Source organism: Physella acuta, unplaced genomic scaffold, assembly GCF_028476545.2.
Source record: "Physella acuta isolate Inbredline_101_S28 unplaced genomic scaffold, ASM2847654v3 ptg001318l, whole genome shotgun sequence".
Taxonomy (NCBI): Eukaryota; Metazoa; Mollusca; class Gastropoda; family Physidae; genus Physella; species Physella acuta.
In genome coordinates this window covers 36,785-58,329 of record NW_026732833.1, presented here as the reverse complement: position 1 = coordinate 58,329, position 21,545 = coordinate 36,785, and the positions used below count along the sequence as shown (strand labels likewise).

General features: G+C 34.5%; 2 protein-coding genes across 7 annotated transcripts; both read left to right on the top strand.

The window, feature by feature from the left end:
* Positions 1 to 1,656: 1,656 nt before the first annotated feature.
* Positions 1,657 to 17,615, top strand: LOC131958338 (transcription factor TFIIIB component B'' homolog). 6 transcript variants are annotated; one of them, XM_059323310.1, is made up of 11 exons: positions 1,657 to 1,708; positions 5,786 to 6,169; positions 6,564 to 6,891; positions 7,195 to 7,304; positions 7,642 to 7,809; positions 7,953 to 8,080; positions 8,319 to 8,413; positions 11,442 to 11,496; positions 12,430 to 12,567; positions 13,858 to 13,912; positions 14,363 to 17,615. In XM_059323310.1, the coding sequence occupies exons 2-11, from the start codon at positions 5,811 to 5,813 to the stop codon at positions 15,405 to 15,407; spliced, it is 2,481 nt and encodes an 826-aa protein (XP_059179293.1). In that variant the 5' UTR covers positions 1,657 to 1,708; positions 5,786 to 5,810; the 3' UTR covers positions 15,408 to 17,615. The 6 variants fall into 6 exon arrangements, with proteins under 6 accessions (XP_059179293.1, XP_059179291.1, XP_059179296.1 ...); XM_059323308.1 differs by having other exon boundaries at positions 1,660 to 1,732; XM_059323313.1 differs by having other exon boundaries at positions 1,660 to 1,851; positions 6,567 to 6,891.
* Positions 17,616 to 19,005: 1,390 nt separating this feature from the next.
* LOC131958341 (glutathione S-transferase 1) lies at positions 19,006 to 21,163 on the top strand. The gene is made up of 2 exons (XM_059323316.1): positions 19,006 to 19,106; positions 20,278 to 21,163. The coding sequence occupies exon 2, from the start codon at positions 20,287 to 20,289 to the stop codon at positions 20,899 to 20,901; it is 615 nt and encodes a 204-aa protein (XP_059179299.1). The 5' UTR covers positions 19,006 to 19,106; positions 20,278 to 20,286; the 3' UTR covers positions 20,902 to 21,163.
* Positions 21,164 to 21,545: the final 382 nt, after the last annotated feature.

Here is a 21,545-nt window from a genome sequence, read left to right as displayed (position 1 = left end):
TGATTATGTTCTGCCGTGGGCCCCTAAACGAACGGCCTGCCCCCCCCCCCCCCCCCTCCGCATTGCGGGATCTGGCGGCACTGTAGTTCCGCCCCTGCATTGTGGGGTGTTGTGTTTTTGTGGGTGTGGTGTGCGATGTTGTGGTTCAGGATGTCGGGTTACGTTCAAGAGTGTGTTGACGTGTGGGCCGGAGTTGTGTGGGGGTTTGGTTAGGTGTGTAGTTCATGGTGTCGTACTGTGTGAGGTGGTGTGAGTTTTGGTATGAGTGTGGTTCGGTGTATGGTAAATCGTGTGTATAGTGTGGGATGAGTGACTGGGTATAGATCGTGGGGTTAGCTTTGGGTTATGCTAATGAAGTTTATTTTTAAAATATTACTACAATTCAAAAGGGCAAATAACCATTAAAAGGATTAGAAATCCCTCTATCAGCTAGCTGAGGGCGGTGACCTGGTGATAACGGCTGGTTGGTTTTAAGTCCAATAGCTGATCAAAGACTTGGAAGGGGAAGAGTATTGTCAATGATGAGTTGCAAGATTATACAACTATGTGCTATATACTTCCTTAAAAATAAACTGAAAGAATTATTAAATTGTGTAAATAGCAAGGTTGTTTATACATAATTATAAATATTTTTTTTTCAAATAAAAATCTTGTGAAGCTAGCTAAAAAAATAAGTAGTGCCTTCCTTGTGACAAAAGGCTCTGAAACAGATTGAAAAATAAAGTCTTTCTCCTTTTTGATGTTTGTATCATTGGCGGGAGACATTATAGAAAAAGTTTTCTTGTACTTGTCCTGTAGGTGGGTAGAGACAGCTGCTTTCTTGTACTGGTCCTTTAGGCGGATAGAAACAGCTGCTTCTTTTGTACTGGCCATGTAGGAGCTTTTTACAAACAAGGGTGGGGAAAACAATATAAAAACTTCCAAAATTGGGTCTGTGAATGTGACCATTCTGTTGTTAGAAGCGTTGTGCCAGACTAGACAACCCGGCCCACCACTGGCGATGAACTAGATAACCCGGCACACCACTGGCGATGCACTAGGCATCCGTTCCGACACAGGCGATGGACTAGGCATCCGTTTCGACACTTCCAATGGACTAGGCATCCATTCCGAAACTTGCGATGGACTAGGCATCCGTTCCGACACTTGCGATGGACTAGGCATCCGTTCCGACACTTGCGATGGACTAGGCATCCGTTCCGACACTTGCGATGGACTAGGCATCCGTTCCGACACTTGCGATGCACTAGGCATCCATTCCGACACTTGCGATGGACTAGGCATCCGTTCCGACACTTGCGATGGACTAGGCATCCGTTCCGACACTTGCGATGGACTAGGCATCCGTTCCGACACTTGCTAGTGATATAGATAACTTTAATTTAGTCGATTAATATAAACTACATGTAGCCATCGACATTTTTAAAGTGTTGTAGTTAAATCTCAGATTTAGTGAGAAATCATATTAAGTAGCAGAATACTACAGTTTAGTTACATGCGTTTGTGTATGTTTTAGAGTATATTTAATAACGTATAATTAAAATCTGTATGTTATATATTAGTAGTACTTTTTAATGGGGCTTTTATGTTATCATGGTCACACCGGAATCAAAAATTGCACACTCGGTGTTTAGGTTTGCGTCACTCTGTCGTTTAGTTTTTCCTCAACACGTGAAACAAATCATTAAACATTATTTTTATCAACAATGTAGACTACTTAGACTACTCAGTAGTACTTACTATTTACTTAATTTGACTTAGAGATTAGTTAATATTATTAGAGTAAATAATTAAATTATCTAATCAGACTTTAATTCGTGTATTTTTATTATGTAAACTACGGTCATTGGGGTGAGTTTTTATGACTATTTTATTTTTCCTACTGTTAGGCATAGCCTAGTGAATGTTGTAGTAATGTAGATCTCGGTGTACCTGTTATCGATAACTGAACGGCGTTTAGAATATCATACAATAATTTAGAATTTTTAGATGTAGGTAGGGCCTAACCAGTTCCCGGAGTAGGCCTAGATCTATATCTAGAATCACTTTACTCATTGTAATCTACTAGTGTAGAGAGAATAATACTTTAATACTAGATCTAGTTAGTTAGTAGTAGTAGTTAGGTACAATGAACGGTAATCTATCGTTTTGGGTACGTAAAATCGCCCGCGATTTGTAATGTGAAAAACAGGTGACTCCTTAAATTTTAATAATTATTTCACATTTTGAGGAGGATTTATGTTTTTAAAAATTCAAAAATGTTTCCTTGATTCATTTATGTACCTGTTTTTAAACAATTGAATTAAAACTTTTCCGTAATAAATGAAGACTAGCGATGTTTCCAACAGATGCAATCATGCTCATTTACTATAGCAGCCATCTTGTCTAAGTTTTATTTTTATAAGCTTTTAGCGCCAAATTCAGGGGGAAGTCACTCTATTTTACAAATGGCTGCTGTTTATATAGCAAATCTTGCTCTCAGACACTGCTGTTTAAAGTTAATTTCTGGCCTATATCGATATATTTAGCCATTGATTTAGGTTTATTATTCATTTATCTATAATATTTGACACAAAAGTATGACAATATACTTCTATTAAAGCCTTGACAATGTGGTAACGTTTTCGTACATAAATAGCCGCGGGCGATTTTACGTACCCAAAACGATAGATTACCAATGAACAATGCCCAGCTGGTAAAAGTAAAAACTTAAAAATATAATCGTGTTTTAGTTTTAGGAAAATTTAGGTGCGTAAAAGTAAAATAAAAAAAAATCGACCGATGCTAGATCTAGAAATGTGTGAAAAAGTTGCCTCATTGTTAAGATTTATTTAAGATAGATCTAGAAGAGATCTATCTATAATGATAGGCCTATCGGATATCGTGATATATTTAATATTTGTGTCAAATATTATAGGGCCTAGATAACTGAATAATGGTAAAACCTTAGTTTAGCGTTGGAAATTATCGGGTAATGTTTGTTGAGTTTCGGTAAATAGAGTTTATTTGACCATTGAAATATAAATAAATTGAAAGTCGATTGTAGTAAATTGATGTTTTAATTTTTTAAGTTTAATCGACAAAAGGAAACAAGAATAAATATAATAGTAGATTTAAATTTAGTAGATCTAAAAAAAAAACATATATTAATATAAATAGCCTATAAATAATGAAGTCAAATGACGAATGTAATAATTTAATGTTTTTGGCTTGCAGCGGATTTGCGACCATTAATTAATTAGATCTAGCTAGATATCTAGCTGCTAGGCCAAGTTAAAAAATCTAGATTACGAAAATAGTAAAAATGGTTACAAAATGTAAAAATGATTACAAAAATAAATCTATCCAAATTTTAAACATTCTGTATAAAAATAAAAGATGGCGCCAAATAAAGTATGGTTTACAGTACTTCCGGTGAATTCCGGAAGTGTGTGACAGACTTTGGCATTGTTTTACTGTTTTTTATTGCTATACTATAATAACCGACGCTAAACTAAGGTTTTACCTGAATAATAAATAAATATAGTAGGCCTTATATAGCAATATAAAAATACGAGAAAAATGGCCCGTTGAGGAAGGATACAACGGGCGCTAGGTAGATAGTGCTGTCTATTTAAAATTTTCTCTAAACTAAAACCAAAATCACCAACTTAATTCAATTTAACCGGAAACGAAAAAATGACATTGAAACGGATTTTTATCCAGAATCGGTACTTTAATTTATACAAAATATAGTCATAGGCATATCCCTAAACCATGCACCTAATCTCATTCATGACAAAAGTCGCATTTAGAGTTTCTTTCGGGCAACTCTACTTGGGAGGAGGGGGCTCCACCCCCCCCCCCCCCCCCCCCCCCACAACCCCCAATACATGTCTACCGTCCCATTCATCGAAATATAATTATATACTTTTTTCCAGTGTCCGCCCCTCCCAGAAAATTCTATCCCCGCCCCCAAAAACTTCAAGTACCCCCACCCCTCGCTGGGAAGGAAAAAGTCTGAAAGAAACACTGGTCGCATTTGTAGATCAAACAAACTAAAGGAAGAACCTGGGCGGGGAAGAGAAAAAAACTGTGCACGCTAAACACTTTTTAGATTAGAAAAAGTTCCCCCCTCCGGGGAGGAAAAAGTCTGAAAGAAACACTGGTGTCGCGCTTAGCCACTACCTGAAGAATTGCATGAAACAAACTGCAAGCAAACAACTTTTAAGATTAGACACATTAATTAGGCGGTAATTTTTATTATAGAGTATCGATGAAGAAATTTCTTTTGAGTTGGGGGGGGGGGGCGGCTTAGATGTTCTTTCGCGAGGGTGGGGCTTCGCCCCTACCCGAAGAATTGTATGAAAGAAACTCTTCACGCAAACCACTTAGATTAGACAAAATTGCCTTTTTATTCAATGTTTACTAGAGAATCAATAACGTCATATTACTGTGTGCACTATCCGGCTTGATATTATTTTCTACTATATGCTGAATATGACGTCATATTTCGCTTCCGCTTTACTGTGCATTTTTTAAGTTGCTTGTGTTTTCTCTAGAGCGTTCTTGTCAGATAAATAGATAGATAGATACATAGATAGACAGACAGCGAAACTATTAGTATTAATAGTTTAATATTAAATATAGGCCTAGACCTAAGCCAGAAATTAAACTTTAAACAGCAGTGTTTGCGAGCAAGATATGCTATATAGTACTATATGATTATATAGGCCTACCTATACTATATACTATTATATAGGCCTAACTATATTATATACTATTAATGCTAGGCCCGAGGCCCTATATAAAAATATATATGATAAACAGCGACCATTGTCTACTGACACTGGTGACTATCTAACTGCAACTTTCCTACATACTCCAATGGTCAATGTTCAACAGCGACTGACCTAATATGTTTGACTGATACACAGTTTATCTCCAATTGCTAACTAAACTAAACACGTCTACTGTCCAATTCTTCTCTAGTGCTACCTATCTCTAACCTCTGACATACGCTTCAGTGGTCACATGACTGGTCATTTTCTGCAATTTTATTGTTCCACCTGACTACTCTGTCTCTGCTCTCTTCTGCTTGACTGTAACATATAACTTGCATCATCACAGGCCTATAATAATTAATTATTTGATAATTATTTTATCAAAATAAATTAATAAATGTGAATTGTGTGAGTGGCACTGGTAGTTGATTTTCGTCATTAATTTTAAGAAGATTCTATTATTGTGGCACAGATACAGGGTCTACTTGTATTATAATCGAAATCTAGTGCTAGTTTGTCAGAGTCTAGTTACTCTTAAGTAGACTCAACAAGAGTATGAATAGTACTTAATATTTACTAATCTTATGTTAAGTTGCTATGGCTAATGTCTGGGGATTGCGTGGCCTAGCGATTAAGTAATATACTGCTAACCTGAAAGTTTCAAGTTTGAATCCAGGTTCAAGTCGGTTGAACATCCCTTAGTCCACCCAGCTCTGATAGGTACCTAACTCACATTAGGGAAAGTAAAGGCGGCTGGGCATAGTGCTGACAACACTGTCCCTTCATATGCTGAGGTCATAGAAATATGTGAACACTACTTCAATTGTCCCTTGGACTGTCAGGTAAAAATAGCTCACCGAAGAGCATGCAAAAAAACTACATCAACAGTTGCGGTCCCACAGGGGCTGCAACCCAATGAATTACAACTTTATTACTTATCCCCCCTTGGCTGGTAACCAAATGTGTTACATAAGATTAGACTGTTAAGATTATTTTAAATTTAATTATGTTGTATATTTCAGAGTAGTTTCATTCATAGCAGTAAAAATGTCCACTGCAACAACATTAACGCCTTCAAATTATGATCAAAGCAAGCCTGAGACAACCTCTAAAAGTGTTTCCCGAAGACCACGATTTGTTGTAAAACCTAACATTCGGCCAGGTCCTTCTAAGGCAACAGCTCCTGCAAAGACAAAACCAATAACAGCAGAGGCAACTACACCTTCCTCAAAATCACAAGCTGCCAATGAAGATATTGTACAGACTTCACTTGATCAAACAGATAACAACACTGATAATACTAAGTCTAGCCAAGAGATTTTGAAAGAAAGTGCTTCTAAAAATGATGTATCATCATTGGAGAAAGTAAAAACTAATCAGGATGTCACAGTCAGTGATTTTGATAGGTAATATTTTGTGTAAATAAATAAAAATTCCCTAAAATTAGTAAAAACAATCCTTATGATTGGAAAAAATGAATAGTTTAATTCTTAATTTTATCAATAATTGAGAAATATTTATGCCACAGCTCTCATTTTTTATTTTGGCTCTCTTGTTTTGAAAATGAAGTGACATTTACAGGACAGTAGTCCTTGATTTAATCTATTGTTATGAATTATATTAGTATATCATTTGTAATGTTGAAACCACTATAAAAAACAAGTATTTCAATCTATTTCTCATATTTTGTTAGCTTGCACTACAGTTGGCAAATCATACTTCTAGCGATGTTGTTTTAAACAATGCTTTCTAGAAATAATTACATTATTTATATCTTAATGTTATCTTATCTTTTCACAGCAGTTCTTTAGAAAAGACAAGGCCAGAAGAGGAAAATAATTTAGAAATTTCTGTAACAAAGACATCTGTAGTGAAGGATGAACAGCCATCTATTCTTGGCCAGGGTGGGGATTCAGTCTCTGATGGCGATGCTGAGCCAACACAAACTTTAAAGGAGATTAACCCAAAACTCGAGCAGATTAAAGGCAAAGAGGAGAGTAAAGGCAGTACTGAGCCATCCTTGTCCGAGGTTGATGTCTCCTGCATGTCTGATGCCCTGTCTTTAGAAGCAGATGAAGAAAGACAAGCTGATGCTGATGATGATGTGAAGAGAGTTAGACGAAAAAAGGTGTGTCATATTATCTTTTTTTATTTAATGAGATATTGGTAACAGTGCATGACTGCTAACTCTGAAGTCTTAAGTTTGCAACACTGGCTTGAATCAGTAGTATGTCACCAAGTCCATCCAGCAGTTCTTGGCTAACTTTAAGTAAAGTAAAGGCTGCTGGACATAGAATTGACTATACAGTCCCTTAATGTGAAGAGATTGCTTAATAATCATTTCCCCTACATACTTAAAAAACAAAAGGAAACACTTATGTCACATAAAATGCATGTAACAAACCATTTTGTATAATTTTTTGTTTTGCAGACAAAGAAAGTACGAACTGAGCCTCTTCCCAGCAGAGAAAAATCACCTGATCGACAGAAGATGAAAATGAGTGATCTACTTTGCTGGAATCCCCAACAAAACTTCCTACAGTAATTTTTTGTTTTAATTGTTATAATTGGAATTTCGGCCTTTTTTTAAAGCACAGCTCAGCACCAAAATTTATAATTTGAGGTGTTTATGTTTTTTGGGCTAATAAAATCAAGTATTGAAAGCTGGCCTCAACATCATTTATTTGTGAGATGACGTGTGGTCATTTAATTGTTCTTTTGCTATGCTACAACAATTACCCACATATTCTACTGTTACTCAATACTTAAGCTGATTTTAGCTATTACATTTTTCATCAGTAGCTCCATGAACTTCCCTTTATAGGATTTTCACCCTAAACTTGTAGCTAATAAATCCTGATTAAAATCATCACTACAGGAGGAAAAATAAGAAAAAGTCAACTACCAATGTCAGCACAAACTCACCAGTGGCAGCGGCGGCACCCATTTCGGTGGAAGACAAGGAAGAGAGTAATCAGAGCGTGTCATTGCCAGCTCCACAAATTATGATTGGTCCTGATGGGAATGTTGTGCTCAACACTGAAAGGTATTTGTTGAGTTGCGCCCCTTTTAATATTAACTAGATATTATCAATATGTTTATCATCGCAGTTAATTTTATTTTATACCTTGTGTTTAAAAAGTTTTTACTGCAGTAATATATTGAAAAGATTGTTTATTTTGTCGGCAGTTTAATGATTCAAACAGTGCAGGAAGACCACACGCCACGAGAGGTAATTGAAGAGGATGATGAAGATCGTTATTTGAATACAAATACTTACAGGAAACACAAACAAACAAAGTTTTGGACAGAAGGAGGTAAATTATCTATTTCATTCAATTTTTTTTCATATGTTTACCCTTAAAATTACTTGCGAATTTGATTTCTCAATTTTCTTTATTTTAATTGATTACCTCAGAAGAGTAAACTTACCATATGTTACATGTATGCTGGCCATTAATTGTGCTTTGTTAAATTTGTAGCTTTTACCTGCCAACTATTCTAATAATTATACCAATAAAGTTTATTTTGAATACTTTTTTATCCGTTTTTCAGAGACTGAAAGATTTTTTATTGGGCTTAGCATGTGCGGAACAGATTTTTCTTTACTCACTAATCTCATGACTAACCGCTCAAGGAGGGAGCTTAAGGTAATTAATTTACTTGTTATAGCCATCAGAAAAGTAGAAAACAATTGCCAGTCTGTTGACACAACAATGCCAAGACAGTTAATTACAATGGTTTTGTTGACTGTCTATTCTCATCATATTCTACATTTATTAGGAAAAACCGGAATTAGTTATTTTGTAAATCAAACAATACAATTGTATCAATCAGGGATGTGACTTTTCCGAATTTTAGCGGAAATCCGATTTTTCCGTTTCCGTTGCGATTTTCCTCCGCTGATTTAATTTTCGCCGAATTTTTCCGCTGACTTTCAATTTTTGTCGATTTTTTACGAAATTTTAAAAATTAGGAAAAAACACGGAAATGTCTTCTACGGAAAGGGCCGACTTGCTCATTCCACTTATTCGTATTTAAATTTAAATCGACAACTACTGTACTTAGGTCAAACGGACACTGGAATATGCGCATTTCTTTTCGATTGGTCAATTGCGCTAGGTCTGACGGTGCTAGATCAAGATTAAATATAGATTAAGATTCGGAATTTCGGCGGACTTTCGAATTTTTCAGAGCACACTTTTTTTAGTTCAAATTTTCCGCTGATTTTTTCAGTTAACTATTTATCAAAAACACGGGAAAAGGTAATCTAAAATAATGCAGTTATCAAATGAAACTTACATCTCTTAAGCCTGGTAATCTAGCTATCGATATAGCCTAATTTACCTATCGGTATTTTAACCCGCCTAAATCTAGAGTTTCTCTCTGATTCTATTTTATTTCGCAATCTCATATTTATATTGAAATCCTTGCAAAAGGTGACTATGAGGACTAGACTAACCCGCCCCACCTCGTAGCAACGGTGGCTCTTGTGACCTCACCTTGACCCCAAGTACGTTTTCGGTACTGCTTGTGGGGGAAAAATGACGTCACAGTCAATTTCAAATAGCTGTTCCTGCAATACGTATGCTTCGTAGGCCTACAGATTTAAAAAAAAAATACTAAACTCAACGTGACTACGATCGTGTCTTGTTTGTGGAAGAAAAAATACGTTCAGAGGTCTTCCATAAATAACGTCACACTTGTAAGATAGTGTAACGTCATATTTTTTATATTTAAAAAAAAGTAATGTTAGAAACAACTGTATTTTAGCCTCTATTAGAAAACTGTTGTAAAACATTGTAATAGAAATTGAATAAAATACCCTTTGTTGGTCGACCTCAGTCAATATTTTAGAAAAAAATCGATGTTTAAAAAAAAATCAAATTAATTTCGAGGAGGGGGGAGCATTTGTTGGCTGAGATGTGACGTCATTATAGGGGGCGGGGGGGGGGGGGAAGTCTGGCTTTTGTAGGAGAGAGGGGAGGTAAATATCGTCAAAAAAACCTGGATAGCCCCTAACAATTTACATTTATTAAAAAAAAAACATAACTATCGACATGGCTTGGCTATCAAAATGATTAACTTTGGTTAACACGTCAGACCCTTTCTAATTTTAGCTAACCTGGTCCATTTCATTTTTCCATCACATGAACCTAAAACTTTAAAATTATAACTAATCTTAATCTAGGCTCTTTACAGTTGAAGACAAATATTTTTACATTAGGCCCCCTATTTAAAAATTGAAAACATAGTACATCTAGAATGTACACTAGATTAGTACAGTTTAAGTTAGCTTAATGGTAAAATATAACTTAATTGCTACTTTTGTTACATTGTAATTTTTAAAAAGTTGTTTATAAGGTAAACATTAAATTGCAATTAGACAAGACTTTCAATGTTATTTTAGAGTAACATAAACTTCTTGTATTTAAAATATTAACTTCATTAAACAATTAATTAGTACAGTAACAGTATGAAGCTGCTTAACTGCGGTATGAAGCTGCTTAACCGCGATAAAAAATAGATAAAACATATTGAGTTATTATCCGAAGAAAATTTCCTAATTTTTTTTCCTGGTCTGGTCACATCCCTGATCAATCTCCAGCTCTTAGTTCTATAGACTTGGTGTACTGTTGCGGCTTCATCTTTGTCCTTCTTCGTTTCAGTGGCTCTCATATTGTTCATTCCTGTTCATTCAGTTGTACCATATGAGTTTTTGTATTTTAATTATTGGATCCTGTCTCACTGCATTATTAAAGATACTGTTATTATGTGATATTCTAGTGACTTTCTTTTCCATCGCTTTACTTTTACAACATTGCATTTTGTGGTATAGTAACATTTGTATTAATACCCCATATGCTGTTAAAAGTAAAATGCATAAACTGGAAGTTCAGACAGGGTGTCTGTGGTACTTTAATTTTGTCATCATTACTATGGACTGCCTGTGGAACAAAGGATGCAACCACACTTCTCCATTATTGTACTTGATTTTGGGGCGACATCCACACATACCATGATGTTTTGGCTATTGGTAACATTCTGGCTGATTGTTCTTTATTGACAACTGAACTTTTCCATGTTTGTCTTTTTATATTCTTTTCTTCTCTTTCCTTGACGATTCTAATCTTGTGCATGTCTGGCGGTGTTTTTGTGTTTTACTGCACATAGATTTATTTTCAATGGATTTTAAGGCCAGGTAAACTGTACTGACCAGTACATAGTACTGACCAACATAGATGCTTTTTAGGATTGAGTATTCAACTCCTGCATGCGGAGATTATAGCAGGTGATCAGTGGGCATAGGCGAATGTAAATCTTATTATTGTGTTAAGATGCTGTGTAGTTATCTAATATATTGTTGCTAGCAGATTATGTACAAAAAAAGGTTGTGATTGGGATATGTGTTTACATTGTTGTTAAAGGAACAAATTGCTTGATTAATTGTGTAATACAGTAAAGGTAAATGAGTGTACTGTTGTTGATTTTAAGGTTGTGTTTCAAAATGAGAAATATGTTTGTTGAAATTGTGTTGTTGTAACATCAGATTTACACTTTAGAAATTTCATGCTTCTAACTTAAGCTGTTTTTTATTTTTAAAATTGTCCATGTATCAATAGGAATTTGTACTTGGTTAATATATTGTAATAATATACATAATATTTACCATTACAGAATAAATTTCAAAGAGAAGAAAGAAGGAATAGACCGCTGGTGGATAAAGCCTTGGGTAAAAGTCAGAATTTTTTTTTATTCACACACGTGTGTATATGTTTGTGTATATATATATATATATATATACTCACATAATATAGTAATAATAATAAAGTAAGTGGGTCTTACGATGACAGTGAAGATTTCAAAATAATTTTAATTGTAACTACTAAAGCCATTTAAACTTAACTCAATGAATCAAGTCGTTTGTTTATTGATATTCTTTTTTATGTGAGTTTTTTTTTACATTAAAAAAAATACACAATCAATTTGCTACATATTTTTTAACCGCAAACAATGTTGATTGAAAATATGTCTATTCTCATCATATTCTACATTTATTAGGAAAAACCGGAATTAGTTATTTTGTAAATCAAACAATACAATTGTATCAATCTCCAGCTCTTAGTTCTATAGACTTGGTGTACTGTTGCGGCTTCATCTTTGTCCTTCTTCGTTTCAGTGGCTCTCATATTGTTCATTCCTGTTCATTCAGTTGTACCATATGAGTTTTTGTATTTTAATTATTGGATCCTGTCTCACTGCATTATTAAAGATACTGTTATTATGTGATATTCTAGTGACTTTCTTTTCCATCGCTTTACTTTTACAACATTGCATTTTGTGGTATAGTAACATTTGTATTAATACCCCATATGCTGTTAAAAGTAAAATGCATAAACTGGAAGTTCAGACAGGGTGTCTGTGGTACTTTAATTTTGTCATCATTACTATGGACTGCCTGTGGAACAAAGGATGCAACCACACTTCTCCATTATTGTACTTGATTTTGGGGCGACATCCACACATACCATGATGTTTTGGCTATTGGTAACATTCTGGCTGATTGTTCTTTATTGACAACTGAACTTTTCCATGTTTGTCTTTTTATAAACAATGTTGATTGAAAATATATATATATGGTTGACATATTCTTTTATGACTTTAGCAAATCGCCAACGTTATGACCCCTCAGTTCTAGAAAAACTGCTCTCAGAAGAGGAGGAGAGGCTAAAGCGTTTGGTCAAGAAGAAAGCTAAGAAAATGACAGAAAAGAAACAAAGACAGAAAAGGAAAGGAAGAAAGAGTAAGTGGATAATGCATTCATACATATTGGCTCTGTGCTTTTTTAGCGCAATTTCCATACGGACAATTGTGATTATTTACTCGTTCAGGATGGATGTGTGTCCGATCTCCTCCTCAACGAAGCAATATCAAGGACTAGTTCCAAAAGCAAATATGTTAAGCAAGTTCCGAGGATGATTGTGGGCCAAAAAAATTCCCGAAATTCCTTCCTGGATTTCCCGGAAAAGCCAAAAAACCTCAAAAAAATGCAGTTTTTGGCACATATCTTGGCGACCAGACCACTTAATGACTTGAAACATGTACCAATCGATTCCTGACATAATTTAGAACAATATTGCCAAAGAAAGTTTTCAAAAATATCCTTTCGTTCGGTCACAAAATTTTTTTAAAAATTACATAAACACCTACAAACCGATCGTTTTCCTAGCTTGAACGCACCCTAGCATTATACGTCTTGTGTTTTGTCCCCGTGTGTGCTTTACGCTACGACAGAGCTATTTTTAGATAACATAAGGAAATTCAGCTTAAATTGTCACTAGACTTTTTATTAACTTGTTTCTTTTTAGTCTGCTTTTTAACACAAGCCTACAATTTTCGTTCTTTTAAAGCAGAGAGCTAATTGTTCTACGAATTTTGATTTAAGTTCACAAGTTGTTTGCAAAAATTTTGGAAGTTAGAATGTCATTTTTTTTCAACTGTTTAAGGTACAATTTTAAATGGGTTTTTTCACATTATCAATTATAATCCCTAGTTGTTTGTTTTAAAGTTTTTATATTTATAAATAATATTTTAATTTATAAATTTAAAGAAAAACATTCTATAATTTAATTCTAGCTGAAAATTGTACTAGATATACAACTTAACGAATAGTTACAAAAATCTATACAAGTTAAAAAATGGTGTCTTACACCTGATAAAATCAAAATTGTTAATAAAATCCTGATTCAAAGATTGTAATCACAACTAGAATACAAGCAAGGGTCTATTATTGTCAAACAATACATAATTATTGGACCTACTATTTTTCATTTATATTCCAAAAATTTGATTTAGAAAATACTTTGTGGATATTGGTGTATTACTTAATACAAAAGTTGTAATTTAAAATAAGGTTACCTAGATTCATCTTTGGTTTATAGAAAATGTATATAAGGAAATTTCATTAGTTCAGTTGTTTTTTTTATAATAAGCTTTTTTTTCAGGATAGGTGGATGTAATTCTTTTTATACATTTTAACAATTTTTAAGATTCACAAAATTTAGGTAAATATTAAAAACAAAATTTCTTTCAGGAAAGAAGGTAGATTCAGAAGACGAAGAAGATGATATGGGACCAGAGTATGATGAGTTCGTATATTTTCAAACAATCCATTGTATTTTACTTATTTATACTACTTAGCTAGCCGATAATTTAGAGATACTATATAGACATGTTGTGCAAATTATTTGCTAATATCATAAACCTTGATTTACGGTAGTTTGTACTTGTCTTTATCTTAAATTAAATATAGAAGGACAAAACTTTAATGTTTTGCTCAAAAGTGAGCGTCTGTTTTATCTAAAGTATTCTACAAAAATGTATATTGTGAAAACTAGTTATTATCTTTTTTTTTATCTGGATTGGCATTTTTTAGAGGTTAGGACAAAATCCATGTTTTCAGTTAGCTGCTTAATTTGATATTAATATTCTAGTTGAATAGTTCATTAATAAATTTAAAAATTGTTTTTATTAATTACATCACCAATGCTTTTAATAAAAAAAATAATAATTTTTTGTTTTCAACTTAATTGTTCCAGAAATGAAGAACAGGAAGAAGCCTCCAAAGTTCCGGCTAAAAAGAGTAAAAGTAACAGAGACAAAGATTCCAACGTACTTTTTGTCTTGCAGTCTCCAGACAGGGGCTTCCCACCATATGGGTCTGAGACCCCCAACACAAACAGGTCAATCAGCATTGGGAGAACTGACTCGCAAGGAGAGGCAGCGTTCTCCACCAAGCAACCGCAGAGTAGCAACATCATTGACAGCACCGCCTTCACCAACATTCAGTCAATCCCAGGCTCCACCCAAGTTCAGATTGAAATGGAGGGGGTCAGTACACCAGTTCAAGGTGTTCTCATTCCGTCAACCATGGTACCCATTATTGGCCCTCATCTGGGAATTCCGGACAACCTTGGTTCTATTCAGATTCTTCTAGTTCAGGAAGATTCAGCCTCTGGAAATCTTGTTCATGTTTACGTCATTCCTGAATCTGATAAAGAGACCAACCCTGTACCTACCTCCGCCGCACCAGGTCCGGGGGGCCTCTCAGTACTTAACTCTCCTATTCCAAGCCCCCACCCACAGAGTCCACTTCCCAAATCCCACCACCCACAAACAAATGGTCACACAGGCTACAATGCCTTAAAAAGCCCACCTGAACCTAGAAATCCTCATTTCGTCGTGCCATCTTCCAACAGCACAGACTTGCATTTATCAACAAACCAATTGACTACTGAACAACGATGTCAGACCACAGCTTCCTCCCCACAAATTGCGTCACACACAGGGAATACCTCAGAGACATGGACTTCAATCACATGTACCGCCATGTATGACACCACCGAACGTGTGCTGCCTGTTGGACAACACACAACCTCCAGCAACTCTCATAGTGTAGTGTTCTCACCTCCCTTTGCTTCTACCTCAGTGGTTCATACACAGGCAGCAAACTTTGCCTCACAAGCCCAAAGTAATGACAGTCATAATAATGCCCAGGAAACATTTCTTGAGGATGACAATTGTGTGATCATAGTTGAAAACTCAGATTGTACAAACCGGAAAGCTACTTTCATTAATCTTTAACTAGAATTGACCCCCATTCCCTCCCCCCTTCTACCTGTGTTGTTTGTGTATATGTATATTACACTTTAATGTAAAACAATGTTTTGTTTCACATTTTTTTTGTCTGTTACTTTGTTCCTGATATATTTATTTCTAATTTTATTTTGTGTACATCTGATTTTTCTTTAAATACGTGTAACATTTAAAAGAAAATCCTGGTGCTTGGTTTTTGCTGATGTCATGCTGAAGAATTTGTTTCTGTTCATTTTTTAGTACCATAGGAGGATAGTCTCAGAAATAATACTAGGGGTCATCCATAAATTACGAGGGGGTAAAGGTCATAAAGTGTTACATTACATATTCGGGTTTAAAGAAGTAATCTTTTAGAGTGAATTTTAAGCTGTTTTGCATGTTTGAGACTTGTAATAAAATTAATCTTGACCCATCTTTTATAATTTTTTTAAATTGATGAGGGTGTGGGATAAGCTAAAGTGTTATACTGATTGTAGTCTGAATTTTTGTGACACTGGGGGAAATAAAATGGTCACAAAAATGGTGAATTAATTTGTGGATGACCACTAGCAAAGTTGGTGAATTAAAACCCTGAAAATATGTCAAAATCTTAATGCCCTAAGCAGTGGTTACAGTTACAGTTTTCTCTTTAAACAACTAAATCTGGCTCTTAATGAATTAATGCCATAGTTACTCTGCCTTATGGATCATCAGATCTTAATGGGTCCTCTACTTGAGTACAAGAATTTTTTCCTAAGAACATCATTTGTAGACATGTTTACTGATTTATTTTATTGTAATTTCTACATCTTGAATTCTAAGTAAATATTTTTACTGTGACGTCCAGTATACTGTAATAAATATGTCTGCTGAAACATTGCCGGTAACACCTGTTCTTTTTCTAAAAATATCATAATTTTTGTTGCTATGATATTTGAGGCAGCAGAGGACAATAATATTCATTGAACAAGATCAATGTATTGCCAATGCAAACTTCCTTCCAGTCATGTGCCATTTTCATTGATTTTAATCTGAAAGCTTGAGATGATACAGAAAGGAAATAGGGCGTGGTCGAATGGTAGAACTTTCATCTGCTATCCCAGTTCGGGTCCCAGGCTAGTCGTAGCATGTCTCTGAGTCCACCCAACCCTAATGGGTACCTGACTTACATTAAGGAAAGTTATGCAGAGGTCACAGAAACTGGTGAACTCTACTTCACCTGCCCTGGGCTGCCACGTCCGAAAAGGATATTTACTTTTTACAGAAAGGAAAAACAGATTTACAAAACTAATTTACTTGTGAACCTTAAGCAAAATCTATTTCTGCATGTATCGTCAAAGTGTATTTTTTATCCAATTTGCATTGATCTAAAATAACACTTTTTTAGGAATAGGTAGTACTATCAAAACAGAAACAATTTTTAAAATGTTATAAAATTTATTTATATATTAGTTATACATTTTACAATTTTAGATTTAAATTGCAATAACCCTTGATAGTACTTAAACCTTGAATTTGGAAAATGTGTGTTGGATATACATGAAAATAATTATAATTGTTAGTCTGTAAATAACACTTAGAAAAGTTATTATATTACCACTTCAAAACGACCTCATTGTTACTAATGTGTGTTTAATGAAGCTATGATCACTTCTCTTTGGTGTGTGTGTGTGTAAGTTATATTACTGGCATTAATTACCACCAACGTTTGTGTTGTCAATGAATTAACTTCCTACCACTATTGTTTAATTGCTGTATCTGGATAAATAGTCAAGCTGTTTGATTGTGCTTAAGTGGTACACACTCTTGGCTTATCAGTTGATGAGATTACTTGTGTGGGTCGTACCATACTAGGCTTGGAGTGGATGGTAGGGCAGCTCATGCTGCATACTCTGGGCTCATTAAATCTTCATAAGATGGTTGAGACAAATGTAATTACTATGGGCATTTCTCGTTACACGTTAGATATTTTTTTGTAAAATGAGAGAAAAGCAAGCTGTACTTGATGGTATAAGACAAAAGTAAAAATACACAATTTTTTTGTAAAAATAAAGTGGCACATTGATATTGTCAATAATTATAAAAATAATTTATTTTGAAAATGTAAAGGAGCTTTACACTGATATTGATATACTGACAGTAAAATATTTTTTTGTGTGGAGAAAATGTTTACATGGATATTGTTATTTTGACAGATGTTTAAATAAACTTTAGCTGCAATTTTCATGCCAGCTTTGACTTGTACTCATATTTTTTTCAATATTGTTGTCAAAACTCATTAGGTGCTACTCATTAGAGAATTTACTCCTACCTTTAAAACTTTAATACAGTGACACTTTCTAATTAATTTTCTTAAACACTCATTCCATAATGGAAAATGCATAGGAACTATTAAAGAATGTGCTGAGGGACACATTTTAGATGTTAAGTGTGATGTCACACTATTTGAAATCCCCCCCCATTCTTACACATCCCACATGCTGTATTAACTGGAGACAAAAAAAAATGATGACACAAAAGCTTCACCACATACCAACTATATAGACTCCAACCAATAAGCAAACACTAACAGGTTTAGAAATTTGAATACTTTAAAAGATGCTGAGTAACTAAAAGAATGTTCTAGTCTGAGGATATACACCCCCCCCCTCCCCATCGAAAGGTATTCTTAAATTGCTGAGTAATACTAACAACATTAGCTCATAATTTAGTCTATAATTTTTGTGTTCATATGGAGTTAATAAGATGATAAATATTTACTTTATTAGTTAGGCCTGCCTATAACAATACTCTTATTCAAGTTATTGTTCTATTTAAAAAAATTTCTACCGAAAACTCAGTCTATAACTGGAACGTAAATCTACTAATACCCTGATAGATATCAAGTGAAAAGATAATAAAAATCTTAAATTTTTTTGTTCCACTTTGACCTCACTTTTTCCCTCAGTGACATGACCGTGACAAAGCAGCTTTCACAGTGCATCATACGTGTAAAACACATGACTCGCCTCCCCTTGGTGTCGAATACAGAAGGTGAAAAACTTTTTGCAGTTAACCGAATTGTAACAAGATTTAAAAGCTGTAGATGGTTAAGTGTTGATTTCTAATATATATATATATATATATTTGAAGCTCACAGTATGAATTAACAACTTTTGAGGAAATGCATCGTATGCATTAAATAACTAGATCTAGGCCTATTTATTCATTTAAAAATTATAGCTTTACAGTTAATAATAGGCCTGGATATCAAATAAATAGTTATAAGCTGATTGGGAGTGGTACGCAATATCTTTTAGATAGGCCTCTAGATCTATATTTTAAAAATCTATTGAAAACTACTTCTCTGAAATTGCTTGGGGAAGGGGAATAACATTACTAGTTTAAAATCTTAATTGTATAAAGTAGCTTCCAATATCCAAACATACGATTAACCGGATTTTCTGTCAGGTGAGCGATAGATAGGTCAAAATGTATAATAAAGAAGAAGAGGGGATGGGGGTGGAGTTTTTTAAGTAGAAATGTCAATAGAACGCTCTGCAGGGTAAAAAAAAATCGTTGGTCTCGCAGCCGTTGTCTTACAGGCGTATATAGATCTAGAGTCTAGATCTAGCTGAGCTCAAGTTTGCATACATAATCCATAGCCAGATAAGTGTTGAGCAGACGTCGGGTCGAGTGCGTCGTTTACGTTTTTAAATTCTAATCCAAGTAAGTCCTAAATCTAGATATAGATCTAGATTCTAGATCTACTAGATCTATATCTAGATCTAGATCTTCTATATCTACACAGTCCGCTTAAACTTTTTAATTCACCGAGTACCGGTACGATCTATTTAAATAGATCTACTAATAAATAGTAATAAATACGGCCACGGTAGGCCTAGCTTACTAACTACTAGAATCTAGATCTAGATCTAGATCTAGAATCTAGATCTAACTAGATCTAGGCCTAAGTTATTTTTTTTGGCTAGATCTAGATTAGATCTAGAATCTAGTCTAAGTCTAGTCTAGTGTAGTAGATCTAGATTCTAGCTAGGATCTAGAATAATCTAGATTATAGAGTTTAGTGATCTAGGGTTAGATTCAAGGATCTAGATAATAGTATAAATAGATTATTTGATTATAGAGTTTAGTGATCTAGGGTTAGATTCAAGATCTAGAATCTAGATCTAGATCAGTAGATTAGATCTAGTCTAGATCTAGTTAGTTAGTAGAATCTAGTCCAGTAATAATAGTAGTAAGTCTAGAATCTAGATTTATAATAAATTGGTCATTAGGCCTAAAGATTCCTAGTCTATATAAAATACTAAGGCATATTTTAGTTAAGGTAGATCTATACAATAGTGTAGTGTATAGTGTATAACTGTATACATATTAATTAGCCATTAGGCCTACATATTACATAACTAGCATATAGATCTAGATCTACATATGGACCCTTTTACGCTAACTACTGATGCACACATTAAACATTTAGAGAAGGATAACATAACACATTAGTACATTCAACTACATTGTTGGACATTACAGTGCACAACTGGGACAGCCATCACAAAAGTAGTGAGTCCCAATCCACATATGGATCGAAAGAGTAGCTTTACTCCAGCTGTCTAACAATATGTTGGTGCCTGTTATAAAAAATTTAGTAGGCAAATAGACATAATTTGTATTTTCATTTGTCTCCAAAATGTGAATTTTTAATGCATCCCTTTTTATTGCACTGGTGTCTGAAAACAACAGCCACCAAAACAGAACAGCTATCATGACTTGTAATTACTTGTAATTAATACTAATTAATAGGATTCATCATTTTTTACATTAAGAAATAATGCACCATCAGAATTCTTCTACTATTTCTAATTCATTATTTTTTCTCCAGATAAAAAAAATGGCCAGTGCTAAAAGTATTAAAGTCATCTACTTTGATATCACCGGGCGAGCTGAGATTCTTCGTCTCCTGTTGAATTTTGTGGGCAAAGAGTTTGAAGATGTCAGGCTTGCCAGAGACAAATGGCCTGAAATCAAACCAACAACACCTTTCGGCCAGGTCCCAGCTATGGAAGTAGATGGGGAAATGTTTGCCCAGTCCAACGCCATGGCTAACTATTTAGCTCGGGAGTTTAACCTGTACGGCAAGACAAACAGAGACGCACTGAGGATCGACACAGTCTCCAATCTTACAGAAGATCTGATTCAAGCTTTCGCTAAATCCTTCCGTGAACAGGATCCTGTTAAGAAGGAAGAAATTCTGAAAGAGGTTAAAACCGAAGCCGGCCCACGATTTCTCGGCTTCTTTGAAAAACTATTGAAAGAAAATGGCACCGGGTATTTCGTAGGCGACAGCATCACTCTTGCTGACCTTGTACTGTTTGACATTTGCACTGGTTTCCTCAAGGTCACAGTTGAAGATTCAATCGCCAACTTCCCATTGGTGAAGAAACTTGTTGAGACAGTGGGAGAGCAGGAGAACATCAAGAAATATGTTGCTGCTAGAAGTGCCTAAATCTGTTCATAACTTGACAGTTTTATTTATAAATCGATTCACATACTTGATTGTTGCAAGAGCAACATTTTTATGTATTGTTCTAGTTCAAAGCTTGATTAATTAGAGATTTTTTTTTTCTTTTCCTTATTGCTTATTAATGAGCACTAGGTACAAAAAGCTAGCTGGCAAAGTATCTGACCTGTCATTCAACCAGTTGTCAGTATTTTGCAGAAATTATGACAGTACTATGACAGTTTTATAATAAATGTAATCAATATTTCTCTGGTTTTTTTTCTTTAGTAGGCTTACATGTTAGTGTCTTTTGTGTTTTGTGTTAACCTTCTTCCTTCCCTTAATGAAAGAGAATTACCCTCACTGATTATACACAATACATGTCTTAATACAATCTAAAAGTAAGCAATACAGTTAATGTAATAATGTATTTGTAGTGCATTACTTCAGTGTACAGTCACCCTTTTGTGGGCATTGTACGTTGTGTTATTAAAAGTAAAACAGCCTAGATTCTAGATCTAGATTCTAGATCTATATCATCACCCCTTGTGGTAATAAAACAGCCTAGATAGAGGCACTCTATTCTAGGTCTACATCATCACCCCTTGTGTTAATAAAACATCCTAGATAGAGGCATTTAATTGAAACAA